This window comes from Chlorocebus sabaeus, chromosome 9 (assembly GCF_047675955.1).
Source record: "Chlorocebus sabaeus isolate Y175 chromosome 9, mChlSab1.0.hap1, whole genome shotgun sequence".
Lineage (NCBI taxonomy): Eukaryota > Metazoa > Chordata > Mammalia > Primates > Cercopithecidae > Chlorocebus > Chlorocebus sabaeus.
The window spans coordinates 95,630,932-95,656,122 of record NC_132912.1 but is presented as its reverse complement, the minus strand read 5'-3'; the positions used below and the strand labels follow the sequence as shown (position 1 = coordinate 95,656,122).

General features: G+C 36.2%; 1 protein-coding gene across 9 annotated transcripts in view; it reads right to left on the bottom strand.

Annotated features, from left to right (window-relative positions):
- The window catches only part of EXOC6 (exocyst complex component 6), a 304,230-nt gene that overhangs the window by 127,474 nt on the left and 151,565 nt on the right, over positions 1-25,191 (bottom strand). For all 9 annotated transcript variants that reach the window (XM_073019177.1, XM_073019178.1, XM_007963577.3 and 6 more), the window contains 4 exons: positions 21,602-21,806; positions 16,235-16,390; positions 12,094-12,162; positions 5,502-5,585 (listed from right to left, as the gene is read on the bottom strand). In XM_073019177.1, the coding sequence (XP_072875278.1) occupies positions 5,502-5,585; positions 12,094-12,162; positions 16,235-16,390; positions 21,602-21,806 (514 nt within the window). The remainder of the gene's footprint in view (positions 1-5,501; positions 5,586-12,093; positions 12,163-16,234; positions 16,391-21,601; positions 21,807-25,191) is intronic.

Genomic DNA, 25,191 nt, shown 5'->3' with positions numbered 1-25,191 from the left:
GAATGTACATTCAAAAGGAGATAAACAAGTTAAAAAGGAAATATGATTTCAGAATCCCCTTCTCAGCAGAGTAGTCAAAGCTGTCATCACCTCTACGTTGACTATTTATTATACCATCCTCCTTCATAATCTCCCCAACAGCCAGCCTGTCCCCTACAGCCTATTCTCTATACAGCTGCCAGAATATTTTTCAAATAGTAATCAGATTGTATCTTCTGCCAAAACCTTTTGTGGTTTTATGATTGTCTATTGTTTATAATTTTAACAAAAGGCATATAGAAAAATATTTGATCATTTGACTTTCATTCATAAAAAGTTTATTACATGAAATATTTCATATTTCAATTAAGTTCAAAGGCTATGTTTTGCAAATTTCATAAATGTGATCAAATTTTCAAACATCTGGGGTTTTTTTTCAGGTGTTTTGGGGTGAGGATTGTTAATACATTTTAGCTTAGAAATACTGTGACTGGAAAATATAGTCTACATGACACCAAATGCTTGATATTTCCTGATACTTGCTTTATAGCATAGTATGTAGTCAAATTTTTAATAACGGTCCATGTGTGCTTGAAAAGAATATGTTCCTACAGTTGTTGAAATAGGATTCTATATATTCCATTAGATGAAGCCTATTAAGCATCTTTTGTATTCTTACTAATGTTATGTCTACTTGATTTAGAATATACTGACACGTATTTTAAAACTCGCTGGCCGGGCACAGTGGCTCACGCCTGTAATCTCAGCACTTTGGGAGGCCGAGGCGGGCGCATCACGAGGTCAGGAGATCGAGACAATCCTGGCTAACATGGTGAAATCCCGTCTCTACTAAAAATACAAAAGATTAGCCGGATGTGGTTGCGGGCGCCTGCAGTCCCAGCTACTCGGGAGGCTGACGCAGGAGAATGGCATGAACCTGGGAGGCGGAGCTTGCAGTGAGCCAAGATCACACCACTGCACTCCAGACTGGGCAACAGAGCGAAACTCTGTCTCAAAAAACAAAACAAAACTCGCTATACTTGTGGGTTTTCTATTTCTCCTTGTAGTTGTGGCAATTGTGCTTTAAATACTTTGAGTCAATGTTATCAAGTGCTTACAGGTTTAGAATTACCATTTTTATCAACTCAAAAGCACGCAAACAAAAAATTGTATTCTTATCATTCTAGCTCTCCCTGTATTATATAAAAATATACATAACCTGTTTCTATTCCTTCAGTGGTTACTCTAGAAATCACATTACACATCCTTAAGTAACCAAACTCTTAAAGCTAGTCAATGTTTTTACTCTTCTGCTGGACACTTTAGACCGTAGGATAGTTTAATTTCATTAACTTCTATCTCATTCTGATGTTTATGTTATTGTTGTGTATTTTAATTCTATCTTATTTTTTTCTTATTGCTGCAGCACAAATTAAAATTCTATGCTGTTTTAATGTCCATAATATTTTATATTTTTTCCTACAGTCATTTTAGATTTACCTAATTATTTATACTTTTTTTGCTATTCATTCCTTCTTGCATCTCACATCTTCCATCTGGCATCACATTCCTTTTGTTTGAAGCATATCCTTAGAATCTCCTTAGTAAGTGCATCTTAGTGGCTGACTCTGCTCTTCTTTGTCTGAAAATGTCTACCTCTGCCCTTGTTTCACTGGATATAGAATCCTAAGTTGACAGTTACTTTTTTCAGAATTGAAAATATTTTATTGTTTTGTTTACTTGAAAATAACCTCTTTTCTCTTTGGGTACTTTTAAGATTTTCTGTTTATGTTTGTTTCTAAAGTTAACTTTATTGAGGTATAATTTACATATAATAAAATTAGCCCTTTTTTACATGTAGAGCTCACTGAGTTTTGATAAATGTAGACAGTTGTGTAACCACCAGAAAAATCAAAGTATACAACATATCCATCTCAGAAAGTTCCCTCCTGCCCTTTTGTAGAGAATTACCCTGCCGAACCCATAGGCCTTGGCCACCACTGATCCCATTCTGTCCTAGAGTTTTGTCTTTTCAAAAATATCATATAACATAACTCATATGGTATATAACTTTATTGTATATGAATTTTTTCACTTAGAATAATACTTTTGACATTCAACCATATCACTGCATGTATCAATTCCCGTTTAGTGCCCACTAGTTCCATTATATAAAACATACAATAATTTGTTTATACACATGGATGTACCACAATTTATTCACTAGTTCATAGACATTCAGATGTCTCTAGTTTTTGGTGTTTATAATAAAGCTACTACAAACATTCACATATGAGCCACTGTATAAAGATGCATTTTCATTTCTCATGGATAAATACCTAGGAGCGGGACTGCTAGGTCATAGGAGAGTACGCTTAACATTATAACAAATTGCCAGACCATTTTCCAAAGTGGCAGTATAATTTTATATCTATTAGAAGTGCATGAGAGTTCCACTTGATTCATATCCTCATCAGCACTTGCTATTATCAATCCTTTCAATTTAAGTCATTCTAGTAAGTATGTAGTGGTATCTTATTGTGGTTTTAATTTGCATTTCCCTGATGAAAAAATTATACTGAACATCTGCTCATGTGCTTATTTGCCATCAGTATATCTTTGGTAAAATATCTATTCAAATCTTTTGTCCATTTTTAAAACTGGTTTATCTGTCTTCAATTACTGAGTTATACAACTCAGTTGTATAACTGTAAAGTAATAATGTAAAGTAATTCTTTACATATTCTGGATAAAGACCCTTTATAGACATGAGTTCTGCAAATATTTTCTCCAAGTCTGTATCTTGCCTTTTCCTTTCCTTCCCCCCTCCCCACCTTGAGATGCAGTCTTGCTCTGTCGCCAGGCTGGAGTGCAGTGGCACGATCTCGGCTCACTGCAACCTCCGCCTCCCAGCTTCAAGCGATTCTCCTACCTCAGCCTCTCTAGTAGCTGAGACTACAGGCACACGCCACCACGCCCAGCTAATTTTTGTATTTTTAGTAGAGATGGGGTTTCACCATGTTTGCCAGGATGGTCTTGATCTCTTGACCTCATGATACTCCCGCCTTGGCCTCCCAAAGTGCTGGGATTACAGGCATGAGCCAGCCTTTTCATTTTTTTTAACAACATCTTTTGAAAAGCCAAAGTTTTAGATTTTGATGTTCAAATCATCTACTTTTTTTCTTTTATGGCTCATGCTTTATGTATCTCACATAGAAAAACACTGTAAATACACTGTAGAATATTGTAGAACCCAAGGTAATAAAGATTTTATTCTTTGTTTTCTTCTAAAAGTTTACAATTTTAGCTCCTACATTTAGGTCCATGATCCACTTGAATTGTTGAAAGAGGTAAGTCAATATTCACTTTTTGCGTATCGATCATTTAATTCTCTTGCAGTCAGAGGACAGACTTTGTATGATTTCAAGCTTTTTCTATTTATTGTTATTATTATTATTTGAAACAGAGTCACACTCTTGTCGCCCAGGCTGGAGTGCAATGATGCGATGTCAGCTCACCGCAACCTCCACCTCCCAGGTTCAAGTGATTCTCCTGCCTCAGCCTCCTGAGCAGCTGGGATTACAGGCACGCGCTACCATGCCTGGATAATTTTTGTATTTTTAGTAGAGATGGGGTTGCACCATGTTGGCCAGGCTGGTCTCAAACCCCCTTAGGTGATCCACCTGCCTTGGCCTCCCAAAGTGCTGGGATTACAGGCATGAGCCACTGCACCCAGCCCAGCTTTTTATATTTGTTGATGTTCGTTTCATGGCCCAGAATATGATATTGGTGAACCTTCCATGTGCACACGTAAAGCATGTGTATTCTTCCATCTGGGGTAGAGTATTCAATAAATGTTAATCAGATCAAGATAGCTGATAACAGTTTTCAGATCTTCTATTCCTCTTTAACTTTGGTGTTCTGCAATTTAATTACAAGGTTTCTAAGAGTGTATTTCTTTTTATTTAAGGTACCTGGGATTCCTTGGGCTTGACTATTTCTCATTTGTCCCAGAAAATTCTTAGCCATATGGCATCAAATATTCTTCAGTCTCATTTGCTCTATCCTCTTTCTGAAACTCCAATTAGATATATGTTAGACTTCTCTGTATCCCTCATATCTCACTTCTGTAATTTTTCCTTCTGTCTCTTTGTGATGCTTAGTTCCATATAGTTTCTTCAGATTAACTAAGAAAGAATTCATCAACTGTTAAACCTATTCATAATATTTTTAACTTCAGTTAATATCTATTTAATTTCTAGATATTCTACCTGATATCTCTTCACATCTATTTGGTCATTCTTTATAGTTTCTGTTCCCTATTTATATTAGCAAGCTTGGCTTTTATTTCTTTAAATATACTAAGTAGCACTATTATATACTCCATGGCTAATAATTCAAATATCAAGTCTTTTAGAATCTATTTTTGTTGTTAAAATTTCTTATGATTCTCACTCATTTGGTAATTATTTCTGACTGTGAATTGCTCATTTTAACTCTGGAATGAAGGTGCACAGATCTGTGTTTGCTTCTGCCAGGCACCTGGAGATAGTATCAGGATGAAAATACTTTAAAAGTTGAGCTTGAGATGCCTTTGACTATCCAAGTATGATGAATTTGGATTGCAAACACAAGTGGTAACAAACTCCTTGTTATGAATTCTCAGCGGGATTTTTTCTCTCGTTCACTCAGCACTAAGATTTGAGATAGGTAATTTTCTTTACAGTATTTGCCAGAGGGAACAGAAGGATTTTTAGATGGCTTTATCTCTAGTTCATCCTAATAATGGGGCTTTAAATCCTCTGGAGTCTCAGCTTTACAAGGGAGACAATCTCTTATTAGACACCTACTTTGGGTGGGCTCTGGGCTTAGCCCTCTGTACCCAATGTCCTCAAAACTCATGCTTTCCTACTCACCAGATGCTCCTAGGATAAAAGCTATATTCAATGTTTCATTAAACCTATCTGCATTTCTGTCTTCATTTGGGTTTTACTGTTTTGATTGTTTTATAGTCAGATGTATTGAGGTATAAGTCACATACAATAATACTCTTTAATATTCAGTTTCTATGAGTTTTACAAACACATCTACTAACTATCACTACAACCACTATATAGAACAGTTCTTTATTCACTTAGTTTCTGGTCTTTCTGTTTGTTTGTTTTAAATGTCTATCTAGCGTCTTCAGTTGTATTTTCAGTGGGACAATTAATCAAGGTACATAATCCACTATATTGTCAGAAACTAATTATCATTCCCTGATATTTTACATATTTCTTGTTGGTCTTTTTTTTTTTAATTCGCTATCTATCTTTTCTAATAGAATGTAAGTTCATGAGAAAAGGGATTTATCTGTTTGGTTCACTGTTGTACCCTTAGCACTTAAACCAATGTTTGGAAATAGTAGGTGTTCAATAAATATTTGTAGTTGAATGAATAATGATACATGCTCTGACAAAATTAAAACAAGATAAGGGGATAAAGAGTGACAACATAACCAATTCAAGATATCCCATACTTACCATATTCGACTGGGGTTGCAATACCAGTCTCGCTTGTTTCTTCCTTTGTTTTCGATAATAGTTTTCAAATGTTTCCTCATCACCCTAAAATAAAATCAGCAGAATAATGAAAAATACACATACACACACACACAACTAAAACAGATACTTCTTTACTTCTGTTGGGGCAACAGAGTGAGATCTCATCTCTTTTTTTCTTTTTTTTTTTTTTTTCATTTTTCTTTTCTCCTCAGATTCCTTTTTACCATGAAACCCCATATTTAAAAAAATATAAAATATATACATTCTAACTTAATTTTAAAAAACACTGTCTAATACGGTATGTTTTACTTTTATCTTTGAGATTATAAGGCTTTAGGTGGGTTTTTTCCCTTGGGGTGAAATTATCATAATCAGTACTTAACTGATGCAAATGGCCTAACTATATCACACATTTTGATAATGAGTAAACCCAAAAGTACATTTTTATTGGAAATAAATATCTTAATAGAATGAGTGAGACTTTTTTCCCCCATTAATAATACACTTTCTGGTTCAAATTCTGACCTGCAGACTTAGGGCATTTGATTTTTTTTTTTTAAAAGTCCACCCTAAAACCGAAAATCTAATTAGCAAAGCCAGTACTCATTTTCAAACTAATAAGTCAAATTGTACTTAGTGTCTCTCCGGAAAAGTCTGACTCCCAAGTTTCACTTCAAAAAAAGTAAAGATGAGGCTGAAATCAGAGGATTGCTAGAGGCCAGGAGTTCACGATCAGCCTGGGCAACACGTCAAGCCTGGGCAAAAAAATTTTTTTTTAATTAGCCAGGCATAGTGGCATGCACCTGTAGTCCCAGCTACTCGGGAGGCTGAGGCCAGAGGATCACTTGAACCCAGGAATTCAAAGTGGCAGTGAGCTATGATCTCACCACTGTACTCCAGGCTAGACAAAAGCAAGACCCCATCTCTTAAAAAAAATTACATCATGAAAACCACTGAGAAATTATGGGTTTACACCATAATTTCACCAATGCCAGGCACATTGGCTCATGCCTGTAATCCCAGCACTTTGGGAGGCCGAGGAGGACAGATCACTTGAGGCCAGGAGTTTGAGACCAACCTGGCCAACATGGTAAAACCCTGTTTCGTCTAAAAATACAAAAACTAGCCATGCGTGGTAGCACACACCAGTAATCCTAGCTACTTGGGAGACTGTGGCATGATAATTGCTTGAACCTGGGAGGCAGAGGATGCAGTGAGCCAAGATCACACCACTGCACTCCAGCCTGGGCAACAGAGCGAGACTCTGTCTTTAAAAAAAAAAAATAATAATAATTATGGGATTACAAAAAGCAGCCAATATTATTTAAACCCAGTGTGATTGTTTTGTGCATTTACACGCCTTAAAATCAAGATAATAAATCAGTTTCTCATTACTCATTCTATTTCTCATTACTTAATTTATAATAATGCAATGTAATATACACCTGAAATTCTAAGCTTTTATGAAGTAAGGAGCATAATAAACAATACTACATGCTTTCCATTAACATGTGGACATACATAAAACTCTGTTGTTCAACTTTTGGAAATAATTAAATACAACCAAGTATAAAAATCAGGGATATAAAAAAGAATAAAATAATGTTTTTTGGAGCAACTTGCATGGAACTAGAGACCATTATCCTAAGTGAAGGAACTCAGGAACAGAAAACCAAGTACTGCATGCTCTCATTTATCAGTGAGAGCTAAGCTATGGGTATACAGGAGCATGTGGGGTGCTATAATGAACACCGGAGATTCAGAAGTGGGGTGAAGGATGAAAAAAAATCACCTACTGGGTACAATGTACACTATTCAGGTGACAAGTACACTAAAAGCCTAGACTTCATTACTATACAATTCATCCACATAACCAAAAACCACTTGTACCCCTAAAGCTACTAAAATAAATACAAATACATAAATAAAATGCATTCCTACTAATCAATAAATCAAACAATAAAATCAGGTATAACTCCATTAATTTCATTAGATATGATGATCATGCTTTTTCTCGGTGTTTAAGAAAAGAGAATAGTATATGCTGCTAAAAATGAATAGCCAGGGTTTACTCTAAATATGAATTAGAAAACATTAAACAATTGGACTTAGACTTATGATAACTAAACAGTTTTACCCTCTTCAATGAATCATAATGTACATGAATATGAAAAAATAAGGTTAGCCAGTGTAACTCAATTTTTGGCAGCCCCAGAAAACACTCCATTCATGTTTAAAAGATACAGCTTTACTAACCCATGTCATTTGGCTGTTTAAAGGTGTTTTTCTTTACAGCAAATGATACATCCTAAGGAAGAGTATTAAGATTGGCCAAAATCATTGTTTACATTTAAACTCATAGGACATGGCTTTAGCATTCAAAATTCCCTGTGTTCTCTTTGTTGTACTCTCACAGGGACGCTCTCTTAAAAGCAATATACTTGCTATCAATAGCTAGGGGGAAAAAGAATAGGTCATTAAAAGGAAACTACCGTTATTCCTACCTATGTCATCACTCCCTACTAAGATCTAAATTCAGAATATCCTACCACAGGACAAAATATACTGTTTCTAACATGATTTTACCCTTAACAGAAATTTGTGCAAAAATGGAAAGGAAGGAACTCCTAATATAGTTCCTTGATTAACAATTAAAGGAGACTTCTCCTTTATTTGGCACCCTGGAAGTTTTTACACCTCAAGACAATGCACCATGGTAGTACTGAGTATCAGTGAAGGATATGATTTTCATTTATAAAGTAAACATGGTAGCCTTCAAAATGGCCTCCAAAGATCCCCACCTCATAGTATTCATACCCTTGTGTAGTCCTCTCCCACAATGCACCTGAGTTAATCTATGTGACGAATAGGATAAAGCAGAAGTAATGATATGTCACTTCTGAGATTGTGTTACGAAAGGAATTATGGCTTCCATCTTGGTTTCTCTCCTGGATGACTCCCTCTGGGGGAAGCCAGCTGCCATGTCATGAGGACTTTCAAGCAGCCTGGTAGACAACCCATGTGGCAAGGAACTGAGGCCTTCTACCAACAGCCATCATAGAGGCAAATCCTCCAGTCCCTGTTAAGTCTTCAGATGACAGCAGTCCTCACTGACATCTTGACTAGAATCTCATAAGAGACCTGTAGCCAGAACCACCTAGCTGAGCCACTCCCTGACTGCTAACTCTGTGAAATAATACTGTTTGTTGTTTTAAGGTAGTGTGTTATTCAGCAATTGATAACTAATAAGTCAGTATCTTAGGTAGCTGTCCTAGAAATAGAATCTGAGATCAATGATAAACTAAAAAAATGTTCAAGAAGGAAACTTTTCAAGAAGTGAAGAAAGTAAAAGGAACAAGAGGAAACCAACCAAGGGTACCATCTCAGGCAAAAAATTGGGTGCCTGATTCCACAATGCAACTTTAGAGCATAAGTTATACCTCAGTGTTGTCCTAATCTAGGCAAGGAATCTAGGCTTTCAAACACCATATCCACAAACCGTAACTGATTAATCTCAACCCTGGTAATCTGATGTGGGGGTAGCTTCTAGCTGAAAAGGGACCGAAAAGAATCTGAGCAGAGCACCAATAATAAGAGAAGAACTATTGTGAAGACAGGTTGGGGTTCCCAAACAGATCATTTTTAGAAAGAAAGCTATGGACCTAAAATTTATTTCCCTAGAGTTTCTAGCCCAGGGCCCCTTGGAAAGCCTTCATATACCCTTAAAAACTCCTAGGGCAGCAATTTGCACACTATATTCAGTATTCATCAGATAATTAGGAAATTAACTCATTCAATATTCAGTATTCTAAGAAAAATGATCCCTAAACTCAAAGTTTAGGACACAGCCAGCTAAGAAAAGTCAGATAAGCTCTTAGGACTTCTCAAAGTCTGAAAAATAATAAGCTACAATAAGCTACATTGTGAATATTGTGTGTAGCATTTTCCAAAGAGAATCCCTTGTTTTGAGATTATACCTATTTTCCTTTCGCGGAATACTCATATTTTATCAAATAGAGTAGGATACCTTAGGATTTTGGACATAGAGCTTTTTTGGCTAAAACAGACTTATAGTCAACAGTCCTTGAAATCATACATATTAATGTAACCCTTTTATAATAACCCCTTTAACATTTACTGCCTGCTATTTTATACCGGGTCCTATACTAAGCACTTTCATCATTTATATTGATTCTAATACCCAACATAGCCTTAGAAATTGTTAACCATATTTTGCAAATGAGGAACTCAAATAAGAGAAGTAATTTTCCCAACGCTATAATGCTGGGAAATGGGAGAACTGGAATAATGAGTAGAAGGAGGAGGACTTGTAATAATACTAAGAAATTAGTGGCTGGCCACAGTGGCTCATGCCTGTAATCCCAGCACTTTGGGAGGCCGAGGTGGGCAGATCACCTGAGGTCAGAAGTTCGAGACCAGGTTAGCCAACATGGAGAAACCCCGTCTCTACCAAAAATACAAAAATTAGTGAGGCTTGGTGGCGGGCACCTGTAATTCCAGCTACTTGAGAAGCTAAGGCAGTAGAATCGCTTGAACCCAGGAGGCAAAGGTTGCAGTAAGCCAAGATCGTGCCACTGCATTCCAGCCTGGGCAACAGAGCGAGACTCTGCCTCAAAAAAAGAAATTAGCTTTACCAAATAATTTTTGGTCATAAATACCAGCCAGAAGTTATCATGCTAATGAAAGTTTATTAAATTTATAGCATAAAACAGTAAGACCACGCTGTAAACTCCACCTCTACAAAAAATACAAACATTAGCCAAGGATGGTGGCATGAGCCTGTAGTCCCAGCTACTTGGGAGACACAAGTGAGAGAATCACTTGAGCCCAAAGAGGTCAAGGCTGCAGTGAGTTGTGATCATGCCACTGCACTCCATTTTGGGTGACAGAGCAAGATCCTGTCTGAAAAGAAACGAAAAGAAAAGAAAAGAGAAAACAGTAGCACAAACAAGAGGGTATTAATCTAACTAAATTGTTTTAAAGTAAGATGTTAATTGCAATCCTCAGGGCAAATACTAAAAAAATAGGCCAGGCTAGGTGGCTTTCACCTGTAATCCCAGCACTTTGGGAGGCTGAGACCGGTGGATCGCCTAAGGTCAGGAGTTTGAGATCAGCCTGGCCAACAAGATGAAACCCCATCTCTACTAAAAAAAATACAAAAAATTAGCTGGCCGTGGTGGTGGGTACCTGTAAACCCAGCTACTCGGGAGGCTGAGGCAGGAGAATCACTTGAACCCAGGAAGCGGAGGTTGCAGTGAGCTTGAGATCAAGCCATTAGACTCCACCCTGGGCAACAAGAGCAAAACTCTATCACAAAAAAAAAAAAAAAAAAAAAAAAAAAAACCAAAAAAAAACTGGAAATGACAAAGGAAATGAAATGGTACATAAGAAAATATCTATTTAATGCACAAGAGGGTACTAATGGAGGAACAGAGGAACAAAAAAGATATAAGACATGTTAAAACAAATGGCGAATATCATAGCAGACATAAATTCTACCTTATCAGTAATTACGTTAAATGTAAATGAATTAAACACTCCAATTGAAAGGCAGAGATCAGCAGACTGGATTTGAAAAAAACAGCCTGAACTATGTGTTACCTACAGGAGACACACTTTAAATTCAAAGATACAAAGAGACTGAAAGTAAAAGGATGGAGAAAAACATGCTATGCCAAGAGTGCTCAAAAGAAAGCTGGAGTGGTTATACTAATTAAAGTCAAACAGACCTTAAGACAAAAAACATTATGAAGAAAGATATTTTATGATATTTTTTAAAAGGTCAATCCATCAGGAAGACATAACAATTATAAATATATATTCACCTGCCAACAAGGCCCTAAAAATACATGAATAAAAAACTGGCAAAACTGAAAGAAAAAATGGACAATTCGACAGTTATGGTTGAAGACTCTAGTACTTCTACTTTCAATAACAGAACAGGTAGAAGACCAACAAGGAAGTAAAAGATGTGAACAACCCTATAAATCAACTACACCTAAGAGATATCTATAGAACACACCACCTAATAACAGCCAGATACACATTTTTGGTGTTTTGGGGAGTGGTTGGGGGGTGGGTAATAAGTATTTCTGGAATTAGGTAGTGGTAATGGTTGCACATCCTTGTGAATATGCTAAAACCACTGAATTGTATACTCCAAAAGGGTAAGTTTTTTGGTATGTGCATTAGATCTCAATAAAGCAGTTATTTTAAAAAGGAACATTAAATAAAAAATAAGAGCAATGTAGTATGGAATACACACATAGAAGTAACTTATAAGGACTGTGATGCAACAACAGCACAAAGGCAATAGGGAGAAATGGAAGTATACTATTACAAGGTTCTTAAAATAGACATGAAGTGGTATATCACTTGAAATTACACTATGATAAGTAAACAAAAAATATAAGTGTCTTACACACAGTGGATATTTCACAAATAATTATGTGAAGATTTACAGCATATGATCAATTTTTAAGGCCTAAAATACATATATGCCTTTTAAATAATATAAAGCTATATACACATAAATATAAAATACACTTACCAAAACAGAATAAATGTGCAAACATCGATAAACAGGTGAAAAATCAACAAGATCCTGAACAGTTAAGACCTGAAAATTAAACCATTTTAAAAAAAATTACAGGTCAAATCATTAGACCACCATTAGATAATGTAAAGTTAAAGACAGGCGAAAAGATTAATGAACTTTGTGTTAGAACATTTATTCAATTCCCCCATAGAAAGCATATACTATAAACACAAAATCTTCTTTATTTTGTTTTGGCATTTATTCAGCAGTTTATTCTTTGTAGTATGTTTATTATCACTGTTGACTGTTTACAATTTAAGATAACAAAGGAGAGAAATTGTATATTTTTAATATGTATGACAGATTAACAGAAAATTGCTATGGATAACTAGATACCTCATTACTGTTTTGGGTAAAAATGATACATAGATTTTTTGGTTTAGCTATAGACAAAGTTCCTGTTCTTAGGCAGCTATATCATATTGCATTAGGCAGCTATATCATATATCATTATCACACTGAATTAAAGACACTATCAGTATTATTTTATGGACTGCTAAGAAAGAAAAAAACACTACCACTTAAAACTATAACACCATCAACTTTAAGATGTGTCCTATATTCTGAAATGTTATATGAAAAAAAAAGGCTTATAATTGATGAAATGTAGTACTATAAAGTTTCTCAAACTTGAGAAATACATAAACCCTTTTTAAAGGAACACATTTGTACTCACGTGAATCTCCAGGGTGAACTTAAATTGTTTTTAATATAATACTGCTTATTAGGAAAAATGATAAAAACAAAATGTAGTGCAATATAGTAGTAAAATAGATCTGAGAGAACAGGGAAACAACCAAGCTCCTCTAAGAGTGTAGGTCTGGGGGTAAGGCATGATGGTAATGCTCTCAGCAGGTATACAGAACAGGAAGGGGAAAATTGAAGTAAGAAGACTAAATGGTCTTTTTTCAACATTCTGAACCTCAAAGGAGAAAATAACACAGAGGTCCTCTGAATATTAAGAACAAAAAAGCAGATGTCAAAAATATTTATTTAATTTAAAGGGACAAAAAACCTAATAATAATTTCAAGGGACTAATCAGGACATACTAATTCCACATTAGGAAGGCATTTAACTGTTTAATGCTGTTCATTTGTCTGTATTCAGTACAATAGCAGACATTCACTACATATGCATATATATACATACAAACATACATACACATACATGCATACATATTCACACAAATATATTACATATATATTACATATATTTGTGTGAATATGTATATATGTATCACCCCATCCTCAGATATACAGCAGAAATGAACATAGTGGCTGGGTGTGGTGGCTCACACCTATAACCCCAGCACTTTAAGAGGCCAAAGCAGAAGGACCACTTGAAGCCAGGAGTTCAAGACCAGCCTGGGAAACACAGCAGTTTCCCATCTCTATAAAAAAATACAAAAAAATTAGCTGGATATAGTATATACAGGAACGTGCCTGTAGTTCCAACTACTTGGGAGGCTGAAGCAGGAGAAGCATTTGAACACGACAGTCTGAGGTTACAGTAAGCCATGATTATGCCAACTGCACTCCAGCCTGGGTGACAGAGTAAGACCCTGTCTCAAAAAAAAAAAAGAAAGAAAGAAAGAAATGCACATAGTAAACACTCAGCTGTTCATCCATTCACAAATGCAGTCATGAGCACACAGTCATATGGTTCAACTAAAAGTTCTTACTGTATCCCAATTATGTCCTTAGAAAAAGAATTTAAAATATCATTGGCAAGGCAAAACTTATAAATTAATTGGGAATAACTAGGTTCCTATGACAGTAGCTAAATTAAAAAAAAAAAATGAAGAAGATGATAAAAGGTAAGTTCAATAGAAGATTTTGTGGAGATAATTTATTTTTTTGGAATGGGGGTCTCACTGTGTCACCCAGGCTGGTGTGTAGTGACATGATCACAGCTCACTGCATCCTCAACCTCCCAAGGCTCAGTGATTCTCCCACCTCAGCCTCCCAAGTAGCTGGGAATACAGGCACTACACCTGGCATTTTTTTTGTACTTTTTTGTAGGAAAGGGGTTTCACCATGTTGGCCAGGCAGGTCTCGAACTCCTGGCTCAAACGATTCGCCCACCTCGGCCTCCCAAAGTCCTAGCATTACAGGCACGAGCCACAGCATCAGGCCCTGTAGAAAAAACTTTCAAAAGCAATAGGATGCCGGGCATGGTGGCTCACACCTGTAATCTCAGCACTTGGGGAGGCTGAGTGAGAGGATAATTTGAGGCCAAGATAACTTGAGTTCAAGACCAGCCTTGGTAACACAGTGAGACCTCTGTCTCTATAAGAATTTTTTTTTTTGTTTTTTAATTAGCCAGGCATGGTGATGGCATGCTCGTAGTCCCAGCTACTAGGGAGACTGAAGTAGGAGGAACACTTGGACCCAGAAGTTGCAGGCTGTAGTGAGCTATGAGTACACCACTGCACTCATGGGCAACAGAGTGAGCACTATCTCTTAAAAAAAAAAAAAAAAAAAAAAAAAAAAAAAGGATTAGAGAATGAATTTGGATATAGAAGTTGAAAGACAGAAAATATTTAAGGATAATTTTAAGGTTTCCAGACTTACTAGGACTTTTTATTCATTAAAAGACTTTAATCGTATTAGAGTTATTTTGTAGTATTTCAGCACCAACTTTTTAAAAAGGTAGACTATCCAGAATTAGGTCAAATGACAAGACATTACGACAAAAATCTGACAACAGGTAATTCAAATATAAGTAATCGCTATAAAAATAATTAGATTTGGGCGCAGTGGCCCACACCTGTAATCCTAGCACTTTGGGAAGCCAAGGTGGATGGATCACCAGGCCGGGAGTTCGAGACCAGCCTGGCCAGCATGGTGAAACCCCATCTCTACTAAAAATACAAAAATTAGCCAGTCAGGCGTGGTGGCGCACGCCTGTAATCCCAGCTACTTGGGAGGCTGAGGCAGAAGAATTGCTTGAATCCAGGAGGCAGAGGTTGCAGTGAGCTGAGGTTGTGCCACTGCACTCCAGCCTGGGTGACAGAGCGAGACCCCGTCTCAAAACAAAAAAATTAGATTTACACTTTTACTACAGATTCCATTACCAGAGATTTACAAATGTAATCTACAATATATCGTGTTTATTTGCCAATTATCTAGCCTAACATTTCAGATGACTCCATTGCCCTAATAGCTCAGTACAGTCTGATTCACTTTGTCAACTTGAAATAAAAATACATAGAGACAAATTTCCAAGCACAAAAATTTATTTGAGAATAAACAAAAAAATAGGATTACAATCCAGGACATGCATAGACCAGGGTGGTCTCTGGCATGTCTGGAGAACAAAGAAGGTTAGGGTTTTACTGGGGAAACAGATTGTTATGCAAATTGTTTTGAAAGAAAGTTCACTGGTGAGTGTCACTAGTTGCTAGAAAGGACTTGTAATTTTGGAGTTATGGTTAGGCCCTTACAGTTTTGGATTGACCTTGTGAGATAGTTGTTTGTTTTTTGTCTTTTTTTTGAGACACAATCTCACTCTGTCTTCCAGGCTGGAGTACAGTGGCACAATGTTGGCTTACTGCAACCTCCGCCTCCTGGGTTCAAGCAGTTCTCGTGTCTTAGCTTCCCAAGTAGCTGGGAGTAGAGGTGCCAAGTACCATGCCCAGCTAATTTTTATATTTTTAGTAGAAACAGAGTTTCACCATGTTGGCCAGGCTGGTCTTGAACTCCTGCCTCAAGTGATCCACCCACCTCGACTTCCCAAAGTGCTGGGATTACTAGTGTGAGCCACTGTGCCTGGCCTGTTTTGAAACAGATAATTGTTCACATATAAGTGGCTAGCTGTCTTTGCAGGGCTGATGCAGTAAGCTATGATTTCAAAAAATTTATTGTGACAGTTCCCGATACCAGGCAAATCGTCCATGACAGCCCTCCCTTCACGGCCTTCTCAGCCTCTATTTTGTCAAAGTTTGACACACGTGATTCCATTTTGACTCTGACAACTTTTACAACATAAATTCATTTTGCATATGGGAAGACTGAATCACACAAATGTACATGACAATCCAAAAGAAAAAAAATTATCTAATAATAGAAAAGAAAGAAAGAAACCCATCACCTCCTCTTCATTCTCATCCTCTTCTTCAAGTGAATGTTTCAATACAGTTTCATTCCTTTCCTCTGGAATCCTATCATGATTTATATACATATTCTTCCCAAATTTCATTTTATTTTGTTTCTGCAGAGAAACACTGAAGGTTTTCTGATGCTGTGCCTATTTTGAAGAGACAAAAATTCAGATTATTTCAAAACTGATTATGGTCAAAATTGGTTCAAAAAATTTGTTCATAGTTGTTTTTTATCTTTTTAATGTCTGTAGGTATAGAATCTATAGTGATGTCCCCTATCTCATTCATGATTTTTGTCTTCTCACTTCCTTTTTAAAACAAAAACAAAAACAAACAAAAAAAAACAGGGTCTCACTCTGTCATCCAGGTTGGAGTATAGTGGCACCATCACAGCTCACTGCAGCCTCAACCTCCCCAGGCTTTGGTGATCCTCCTACCTCAACCTCCAGAGGAGTTGGGACTACAGGCATACACCACCACACCCAGCTAATGTTTGTTTTTTTGTTTTTGTTTTTGTATTTTTTTTGTAAAATGGGGTTTTGCCATGTTGCCCAGGCTGGTCTCAAACCCCTGACTCAAGCAATCCGCCTGCCCCGGCCTCCCAAAGTGCTAGGATTACAGGCGTGACCCACCACACCCAGCTTCTCTTCCTTTTTAAACAGTCTTAAAATTATGTAGAACTATGTATTTTCCTCAGTTAGCATATCGTGTGTTGGCAAGGAAGACTGGCCAACACTCTTTGGCCATACTCCCAACTTCCTGAATTAGCCATTAACCTCACAGAAGGAACTATAACATCAGGTTGCAAGCTTATTTTACTTCCCACTGAAAATGCCCAGTTTGGGAAGACTAAGAATGCAGAAGCTGTTATCTCACAACTGATCATTGACAAAAAACAACATTTACACAGAATAAAAAGTTGAGAACCCTCATATTTTTAGGCATTTTAGTAATACTTCCCTATCAGAACTTCATTACCAGAAATAGAAAAAAATATAAACTTAATTCCAGGATTTTAATTTCCTTACACACTGCGAGACATTCTCTCTGCTTTGATGAGTCAGATTGTTGCTATTCTGTTCTGTCAGCACATAGAAAGGTCATGTGCTGGCTCTTTTAGGTGAGTTCTCTCTAAGGCATATGTAATTGCCTATCAGCCCTTCTCTACTCTTAGGTTATCAGACCATGCAAGTTGCAGTAATCTGGCTCCTCTCTTACCTAGACTTTGATCCTGGCTGCCCCCCAGAGGCTCGTACTGGAGAAAATTATTATCACTCCTGTGTATTCCTTTACCCTCTGTGCCCAAACTAACTTTGTCAATGATTTTCGGTCCTCAGAGTATAATATCATTTATTTAGAGTACTGTTTCCAAATTATGTTATGCACAAAATTAACCATTCACACAGTAAAAACACATGTTCCTTGAAAAAAGGGTTCTAAGCTCAAATGAGTTATATAAATATTACATATTGTATCCTCCTTCGAGGAGATTTACAATTCATAAGTAAATAAATCTGTTTAACTTTATTTAACCTAGGTTTCCAAAATTTATGTGACTATTTAGTCCCTTTGTTCTCCCTAGAGCAGTGGTCCCCAGCCTTCTCTTGTGGGGGGATGGTTTCAGATGAAACTGTTCCACCTCAGATGATCAGGCATTAGATTCTCATAAGGAGCGCACAACCTAGATGCCTCGCATGCACAGTTCACAATAGGGTTCGCGCTTCTATGAGAATCAAATGCCGCCGATCTGACAGGAGGCGGAGCTCAGGCAGTAATCCTCTTTAGCAAGCCACTCACCTCCTGCTGTGTGGCCTGGTTACTAACAGGCCACAGACAGGTACCAGTCTGCGGCTGGGGGGCTAGGAACCCCGGCCCTAGAGAGCAATATTAAAATGTGTGCCAGAGAACATCATATGGAAAATGTTAACTTATCCAATAAAAATTTTAGATATCTATTGCTAATTAAACATTAGACAAGAGTAGATTCATCTCTCATATTAGAATTTTTAAAATTCTCCCTAGACAATCTAAAAACTCAGCTCTAAACTAATTTTCAAAAATAACTTTTTTGTGCCACTCATGTTAGGCATAATAGCTAGATCCCAGGAAGGCAAAAATAAGCAGGGCAAAATCCTTCACTTAAAAATTCACAGTCTAGTTAAGAACATAAAAAAACCAACTGTAGTGTGAAAAGTACAATGGTATACACACTGAGGATGAAGTGACCATCTCTCACTGGCAGCAGTGTAATGGGTGATAGCGGAAGATTTCACAGACAAAGTGATACTCAAGCCGGCTTTTGGGAGGAAAAAGCAGGAATTCATCTGACTGAGCAATGTGAAAGAATGGAAGACATTCTTGGTGAACAGCTAGTATATTCCAAAATCTTAAGACAGCAGATACTGCCAGACCATAGAAGGGAGACAAGTAGCAAGATGAGACTGAGGAACCTGGACTTAAGTAAAAGGTAACAGGGAATCACTTAAGATGAAGTGGTGTGGTCTTGTTTGCATTTTAGGACAGTAACCAAAAGGAAAAGAACATACAGATACAGATAAGAAAAACAAATGATTCTATATAACAGTTCAGTTATGTAAGGGGGAAACAGAATCTACAGGTATTTAGAAGCAGAACTGATAGTTACTAAGTAGGACTTAGTAACAAATAACATAAACAGTATCAATACTCCTGAAAAGTTTAAAATACTCCCCAGTTACTGGATTGTGGAAACAGGAGACACTACTATCTGAGATAGCAAATGTAAGAAAAATAGATTTAGGAAAAAGAGAATGGCTTTAGTTTTAGAAATGCTGGGTTTGGGGTAGCTATAAGATATTTAAGTGAATACATAAGTCCATCCATCCATAAAAGGGATATAAGATCACGGAATTAAGCACAGGATACACAGTGCACCCAAAGGAGGGAGCTCTTTGCAAAGTATGAGCTTTACACTCATGCCACCTATAAGATTCCAGAACTAAACTGTGACTCTGCCAAACTGAGCAGAGCTGATGAGAGACTTCAGGAGGCTTCTCATACACACACACACACACACACACACACACACACACACAGAAACCCACAAGAAATTGAAAGGTGGCCTGAAGGGATACCAAGACAGAACAAAATACAATTTTTCTTATCAAATCTTGAGAAGTCTAACTCTCACTAGAAGGAAAACTCTCTAACTTCTCAACTCTGTGGAAGTTATTTCCGAAAGAAGAAACTATAAGGAAAAACATCCCCACAGTGAGATGCTAAGAAAAGTTTCTGTATGAAATGTCTGTTTAAACTGCAATGATAGGGAGCTTGATGACTTTTATGAGGAAATAATGATAGTGGACCAAGAAAGTCTATTCTCTCCCAGAAATAAATTATTGTAAATCTTAAATCCTAGGGTCCATGATTTGATGGACTCCCTAAGTGGAAAGAATCCAAAATTGGTCTATGAAAAATAAGTCAAAGAAGACAAGTTTAATACTGACACTTGTAATTAAAATCTATAATGGAATATGAACTTTAAACTGCTTGCATTCTCATACTGAAGAAATTTACCAAGTGGTTGTGTTTTTAACCCCCATGGGATGCACAGATTTCCTTGGCCAGAGGTAGGAGAAATAGTATTGAAAACACTGTAATATTGAAGGGAAGAATACAATGGTGAGGAGCTCTCCAATGGGGAAGATCCTCACTGACCAGAGGCAATCAGTAAGAAAAACTGAGGAGTTTCCAAAGTAGTTTGTAATATTTGGGGGAAAAAAACCAAGCATTAGAAATCATAAAAGAGTGTGCAATGTAAAGACAAAAAGAAGAAATGGTGTTGGGCATTGTTTTATTTCTATGACATTATAATTATTATGAGTTTCAACAGCTCTTAGAAAATTTAATTTTTTAAACTTATTATTAAAAATTTCAAACAGATTAATATCATGAACTCCCATCATTTATCTTCAACTAATATTTTTACATTCTTGTTTCATCTATACCTTTATCCACTCACTCCATTATATACTCCAAATTATTATTATTATTATTTTGAGACAGAGTCTCACTCTGTCACCCAATCTGGAGTGCAGTGGCGTGATCTCAGCTCACTGCAAGCTCCACCTCCCGGGTTCCCACCATTCGCCTGCCTCAGCCTCTCGAGTAGCTGGGACTACAGGCAACCACCACCACACCTGGCTAATTTATTTTGTATTTTTAGTAGAGATGGGATTTCACCACGTTAGCCAGGATGGTCTTGATCTCCTGACCTCGTGATGCGCCCGACTCGGCCTCCCAAAGTGCTGAGATTACAGGCATGAGCCACCCCGCCCGGCCCCAAATTATTTTTTATAGTTTTCTATTTATAGTTTATTATTGTTTATAGTTTTTTTAAAGTAGGATATATATACATTGAAATATATAGCTAAGATCTGTACAAGTTTGACAAATACATTTTTATCATGGTATAAAACATTTCCATCTCCCCAGAAAGTCCCCTTGTGTCCTTTCCTAGGCAATTTCCCCACCCAGAGGTAACCACTGTTCTGATTTTTTTCATCTTAGTTTTACCTGCTTTCGAATGGCATAAAAATGGAATCACACAATTTGTGCCTTTTTGAACTCAATTTCTGTAGCTCAACATATCTGTGAGATTTATACATGTTGTTGCATTATCAGTAATTCATTCATTTTCATTGCTAGGTAGTACTCCATTGTATGAATATACCACAATTTATGTATCCATTCTCCTTCTGATAGCCATTTGGGCTGTTTCCAGTTTGGGGCTAACTGTGAACAAAGATGCTATGAATATCATGAGGCCATGTTTTCTGTTTCTCACTGATAAACACTTAGCAGTGGAACTGCTGACTCAAAAGGTAGATATATTAACTTCATAACTGCTGAGGCTTTTCCCATTGTTTGTCCGTTCATTATTGAACTATAATAGTTTTCAATTCATGGTTAATACTTTTAATTTGTTTTAAATACAGAACAGTTTAGAATCTTAGCGTAAAAAGGCTCCCACTTGCCTCTGTGGCTGCCACTGATTAGCTAATTCTATACCAGATTTGGCTGGTGATAAAGGATAATATAACACCACATATATGGAGAAGAATGCTGACAGTTCAGGTGGTAACTAAAGAATTTAAGTTAGACTGATTTTACTTAAAAAAGGAGTAACTGTGAAGCCAAACAAAACACTGACAGAATCCTTTCTAAACAATAACCAGAAAAGAAAAAGGTAAAACAAAACTAAGCATTTTATGTAAGTTAAAGAAGTAAAAAAAAAAAAAAAAAAGGAGTAAACTTTGGATATTTTCCAGATCCTGTATTACTAAATAATATTAAATCGAAATTATTTTTAATCTCACCTGTTTCATCGCTGTTTCACCTATTTTGTCAGAATGTTTTCGAATGCTTTCCAAAAAGTCTTTGAGATCAGACATGGAGATTTCTTTAATATCCTCACGGAGTTTGGGAAGATTTTCTATCATGAGCTGACAAAACCGGTATTGACTAACCCAGGGAAAGTACACATTCTCTAATTGTTCCATAGTTTTTAGGGCAGAATAGTACCTGTGAGAAGTTAAAAAGAAAACTCTATAAAAAGTTCTTATCACAAAAAATTTACAAGTAAGTCTAAATAATCAGTCTTACACTGATTATTCATTAAAAAGGACCTAGTCATAGTTAAAATAAGTAAAATTAATATTTACATCTATTTGTCAAGGACAAACTATAAACCACATAAACAAGCCACAGGCTCAAAGTTCATGGCATACATTAATGTGAAACTTCCTTATTTCACTTCATCTGAATTTATAACATCAAAAGCATTATCATAGTCATCTCAATACCTTAAATGAATATGTATAATTGTTTCAAATTTCTGAATTACAACATTTAGTGATTTGCTATATGATTTTGTATTCTGTCTCCCATCCTAATATCCGTCCACATGGATTCACCATACAAAAAAGTACATAACTTGAATATAATTCTAATTAAAATAAAATTTATTTAACTTTTTAAAAAATGTCATACTACTATTTAAGGTAATAAGAAATACTGTTAAGTATCCCTCTCTCTCTCTCTCTCACACACACACACACACACACACACACACACACACACACAAAAAACAGGTAAAAATCCACACTGGTAGAGTGCTTTTTCAATTCAACAAATATTTACTGAATATTTTTCGGGCTTTGGGCGCTACTATTTCACAGTGTGACATGCTGGGTATGCAACAATTAGTATAGCCTTTGCCCTAGATAAATTGACATATATTTTCATATACATAATTTAGTTCTCTTTAGACTTCTATGAGGTACACTTCTATGGCAGATATTACAAGTAGCATTCTATAGATGGGAAAACTGAAATACAGAAAAAGAGTATATAATTTGGCCAAGATACCATATTAATTGGTAGCAGGACTGAGACCTTACCAAACTGTCAGTTTCCTACAATAATATTCACCACCAAAAATCTATTTGAGAGTTAGGTAGAAGAACTTTAAAAATTAATTACATAGTATTCTATATCTTTCTATTGAATTGGATGACATTAAAATTGGGAAAAGGCATTAATTAATGTACAAAAAAATCAAAACTAAGTTGATAGAAACTATGAGACATAAGTGAAAACAAACTTAAGTTGAAAAGACCCACCGGGCGTGGTGGCTCACACCTGTAATCCCAGCACTTTGGGAGGCTAAGGCGGGCGGGTCACCTGAGATCAGGAATTCAAGACCCGCCTGGCTAACGTTGTGAAATCCTGTCTCTACTAAAAATGCAAAAATTAGCCGGGCATGGCAGTGCACACCTGTAATCCCAGCTACTCAGGAGGCTGAGGCATGAGAATCATTTGAATCCGGGAGGTAGCAGTTGCAGTGAGATCATGCAACTGCATTCCAGCCTGGGTGACAGAGTAAGAAACTTTCTCAAAAAAGAAAAAACAAAACAAAACAAAAAAGGTGTTATATTCAAAAGCTGTTTTAAAATACCAATTAGTTTTCTGGCATATACTCTCAAAGACAGAGTATATTCTGCAAATTGTCACAAAATATTACCACTAATTTAAAAATTAGACCATCTAAATTTTATCTTGGTAAACATTAGCATGCTTATAATATAAACAAAATATACATTTGGTCAGAAACTGAAATATTTAGGTGGTGGTATGGGTGGGAGAGCTGTCATTACAATAATTTTGATAATGCCTGAGATATTAAAGGCTTAGATGAAGTGAAATAATGAATTAGGTATTTTCAGTATAACCCATAACATTTTAGATGCAACAGATCAATCAACAGTCAAACCACACTACCTGATCCTGGACTAATTTCCTGATTTTATATGAACTAGGTATATTTCAAAAGTATTCTCTCTACAACAGGTATGGTCTCTGAAAATTCATGCTAATGTCTATAATGTATTTCAAAATAAATTTCAAAATAGGATTTCAAAATCCTAAGTGTTGTAGAATAAATGAAAAATATTACCAGTAGTTTTTGCAACATACCACAGACACAGTCAACTTACTTCCTAGCACAACTGTGCCTCCCATCTTGGTGCTCCCATGAGACATCATCAGAGGCATGAGAGGTCATAAGACTTACCTAGCACCCACATACACACAACCCAGAAATGTGGAGAGTTAATGTCAGGGGGTTGAACTCTTAACCAATAAGAAAAGCAAGTCAGAGATAAGGTCTCCTTTCCTCTTCCTGAAGGGAAGATTATGATTTGCAAAAACATATACAACCCTCCCTAAAGGTATTTAAATAACTCAATAACTCACCCTCATATTTGCTCTCTCAACTGATTTCCTGTCTCATTTCCCTTTCCCTAAAACTAGGATTCAGGGAACTTCCCTAGGATTATACTCCCTAAAAAAGTAGTAAAATATATTATTTTTACCTCAGACTCTGCTTTCTGGGAAAATTCCAGTGAAGATATATGGAAAGTTTATCATCTTAGACAGAAAGCAGAAGTCAGAGATCAGGCCCTGGATCCTTTCTAAAATTTAGCCACAAATCTCCTATATGTTTTATCTGTTTCTAAATGCAGGCAAAAATGACACTACAATAGATTACCATTTCTCCTTTAGATACACTTAACACTGTTTTTATAAAATTATAACAGTAATCCATAACCACTAGAAAAATACAAAACCTAAAAGGGGAATATAAAAAGCACCTATGATCTGACGCTATCATTGTTGTAATTAACTCATCAGCATTTGGCCACATTTCCATTCAGTTATATATCTACACTTCCAGTTCTATAAGCGCATACCCTATTCAACAATATATAATGGAATTTACCTTATAAATTATTTTAAAACAAATTATTACCCTATTTGTAAAGTCTTTTATTATAAGGTAATGATGTCCTTATAATTGGAATGTTAAGTCTCTGATTTTTAAAAATAAACAACAGTAGACCACATTTCCCTATATATTAAACCTCTGACAAGGTGTCTGTTTTTATAAATACAAGATACTTCAAAAAATGTACGTGTCATCACTAAATGGAGAACATGTGAGTACTCTAATGATTCTCTGGCCTACAAAGTACAAATTATGCCACTGTTCTTACTTCATTTGCCTTCCCTTGAGCATTTACATTTCACCAGACTTTGTCCTACCATGGAATTGGTTTAATATATAGGGAAATGTGGTCTACTGTTGTTTATTTTTAAAAATCAGAGACTTAACATTCCAATCAGTCTCTTCTATTCTTTTTAAATACAATGTCCTGCATACAAAAAAATTTACAAGATACATGAAAAAGTACGAAATTTTTATTAAATTCTAAGTGGAAAAAACTAAGACACAACTATATAATGTCTGAATCACTTCAAATGTACAGACACAAAGAGATAAAAAACAAAGGGATAGAGAAAGATATACCATACTGACACTAATCAAAAGAAAGGTAGATCAGCTATA